General features: G+C 60.8%; 1 protein-coding gene across 1 annotated transcript in view; it reads right to left on the bottom strand.

Moving 5' to 3' along the window:
- Positions 1 to 2,753, bottom strand: part of GRB7 (growth factor receptor bound protein 7) — an 8,816-nt gene that overhangs the window by 435 nt on the left and 5,628 nt on the right. The window contains 9 exon segments of the mRNA XM_007465171.1: positions 1 to 95; positions 317 to 410; positions 515 to 602; positions 729 to 789; positions 955 to 1,071; positions 1,184 to 1,264; positions 1,563 to 1,661; positions 1,858 to 1,968; positions 2,307 to 2,444. The exon segment at positions 1 to 95 is cut by the window's left edge and continues 1 nt beyond it. Of these exon segments, the coding sequence (XP_007465233.1) occupies positions 1 to 95; positions 317 to 410; positions 515 to 602; positions 729 to 789; positions 955 to 1,071; positions 1,184 to 1,264; positions 1,563 to 1,661; positions 1,858 to 1,968; positions 2,307 to 2,444 (884 nt within the window).

Raw genomic sequence — 2,753 nt, 5'->3', positions numbered from 1 at the left:
CGGTTCAGCTGGTGGAATTCCACAAGCTGCAGCAGGTCGGTGAAGCGAGTCTGGCCCTCGTCCATGCTGAAGTGCAGGCGCCCCTCCTCCTCGCTCTGGGGTGTGGCCATAGGGGATGGGAGGTCAGAGAGGGGCCTGGGGCTGAATGAGCTCCCTCCTGGGCCAGGGCTGAGGTCCCCACAGCTTGAGCAGGAGGAAGGAAAGAGCGGGAGACCCCAGGCACACTGGGGGCCAGCGTGGGGAGGGGGCCTGGCGAGGAGGGCAGGTTGCTGGGACTCCTGCATCTCCACTGCAGCAGGAACCTGGGACTACTCACCGGCAGGATGAGGTAATGTTTGACTTTCTGCACATGGCACAGCGAGAGGACAAAGCCCTGTGGGTTCCGCTGACTCTCTCGCACGAGGAACACACTGCCAGGAGACAGGGCAATATTACCCGAGGACACACGGGTGCCACCTTGACCCAGGTCTCTCTTGTCCCCGGCGCTGCTGCCCTGCCCAGCCCTGCCCCTTACCCGTCTACCAGGCCCTGCTGCCCGATGAGCCGCTGGCTCTCCTCACGGGAAATGCGTCCGTGGAACCAGGGTTGGGTGCGGTGGATGGCTGGGGTGAGGAGAGGCAGAGGGGCGGTCACTCCAGGGTGGGGACCCTCATTCTAACCCCCCCGTGAGCAATGCGCAGAGAAGCCATGGCAGTCCCCACTCCTGGGGACGGCGGGCCCTCACCCACCTGCACTGAGGCTCGTGCCGGAGCTCGGGGTGGGCAGGCTGAGACGGTGGTTCGTCTTCTTCTGCAGAGCAAGTGGGGGACACCGGGGGTCAGGGCGTGGCTGGGGTATTACCAGCCCCTGAAGAATACAGAGCCTCTTTCCACAGCTGGGGGCCTCCCCTCTCCCCTCGCTTTCCCCTTCCCACTCCATGGAAACCCAGGTGGAGAGTAGGTCCCCAGAACAAACCCTCCAGGCCTGGGCCTCCTCCAGGGCGGCACTCAGAGCTTCCCGGGGGTTCTCGATGACACGCCCGGCGTGGCCAGAGAAGTCCATGGCCACCAGGGTGTTGTCTGAGACACTCCTCTGCAGATTGGACAGGATGGGGGGACGGGTCAAAGCAGGACCCAAGTACCCCCGGCACGGGGCCTGGGTGCCTCCCCCGTCTCCCCACACTAACACCCCTGGGCACACTCACCAAGGGCGGGGAACCCACACAGGGTGGGCGCAGGTGGCGGCACAGTGCCTGCTGATAATTCTTATACAGCTGCACCCCATACTGGGAGGTGGAGAGAGAAAGAAGGCCAGAGGTCAAGCAGGTGCTGGGAGCTGGGTGGTGGCACTCCCCGCTACCCAGACCAGAGCTCCCCAAGAGCAGGGCTATATCTCCGCCCCTGGTTAAGGGGCTTTCCTGAAGCCAGAGCTGAGACTCCAGCCTTGGACCAAGGATTCTGAGAGAGCAAGGTTGTGATGCCCCCTCATTCTGGAGCCTTCCTGAGGGCAGAGCTATAACTCCTCCCTCACACCAGGGATCCCCAGGGCTGGGCCAGCCCCCCAAGCCAGTGCCAGGACCTCACCTTGAAGAGGCGGAAGGCGGCTAACCAGCAGGTGCGGCTCTGTTCATCCTCACTGCAGAAGATGCGAAGCCCCTTGTGGCCATTTCGAAGCTTGTTTGGCTGTGGGGAGAGGAAACTGGCTGGTCCTATATCTGCCTTTAGGACCAGAGATCGTCTCCCATCTCCCGTCTCCGTGGGGCAGGGCAGGGTGCAGGGAGAGGAGTCTGGGGGTCCCAGAGGGAGCTTAGAAGCCCCAGGTAGGATCCTGGTGCCTGAGCAGCTCCTGCTGTCTCCCAGACCAGGCCAGGCTCTTCACCTTGATACAGAAGCCAAAGTCCGTGGGCATCCCGTAGAGCTTGCGGCCCTGGGTCACCACGTACACGTTGGACTCATTCACATCTGCTACATACTGCAGATGCCTCGGATCCTGCACAGCACAAGTGAGCAATACTTGGTAAAGGCAGACCCTATCCCCCATCACTGCCCCCCTAAGCCAGCTGGGGAGAATTCAGGCCCAGAGAGGAGCAGAGAAGTGCCCCAAGTCACACAGCACACAGAAGTACAGCCAGGACTTGAACTCAGTTCACCTGCCTCTCCCACTGCTAACTCCTGAGGCAGGTAAGCTGGGAGGGAAAGAAGAGCAGCTGTGGGTCTCAGGGCCTAGAGGATGGAAGGTCCAGGAGTTCCAACAGAGAAGGGGCAGCTCCTAGAAGGACCAGGGATGGGGTATCTGAGGGGCTGGGGCTGTCACCCTCAAGACCTCACCTTGGAGGTGCCCTTGGTGGAGTAATAGAGGCCAGACCGGCGTAGGAAGCAGAAGAAACGTTTCCAAAGCTTGCGTCCTGACCCCCGTAGCTGCAGGAAGCCCTGGATCTCTGGGAAGCTGCCTGCATTCAGGAAGTTCTGAGGCCAGAGGAGAGCAGGGTGAGAGGCCTAGAGGTGGCCCCACACACACACACACACACACACAGACACACACACACACACACACACACAGACACACACACACACACACACACACACACACGAGGGCTTCCCAGGACCTGCCTTTATGGCAGGAGGTGCGTCACATACATTTATTGTCTTCATTTAACAAAGAAACTGATGCTCAGGCAGAGAAAGTGACTTGTCCACGGTCACTTAAGGCTGCGCTGGGCTTTCCACCCCAAAGAGGGAAGGCACAGGCTTAAGAGCCAAGAAGCACTGGGCATT

This window comes from Lipotes vexillifer, unplaced genomic scaffold (assembly GCF_000442215.2).
Source record: "Lipotes vexillifer unplaced genomic scaffold, Lipotes_vexillifer_v1.1 scaffold591, whole genome shotgun sequence".
In the NCBI taxonomy this organism is placed as follows: Eukaryota; Metazoa; Chordata; class Mammalia; order Artiodactyla; family Lipotidae; genus Lipotes; species Lipotes vexillifer.
This window is presented reverse-complemented; position numbering and strand designations above follow the sequence as displayed.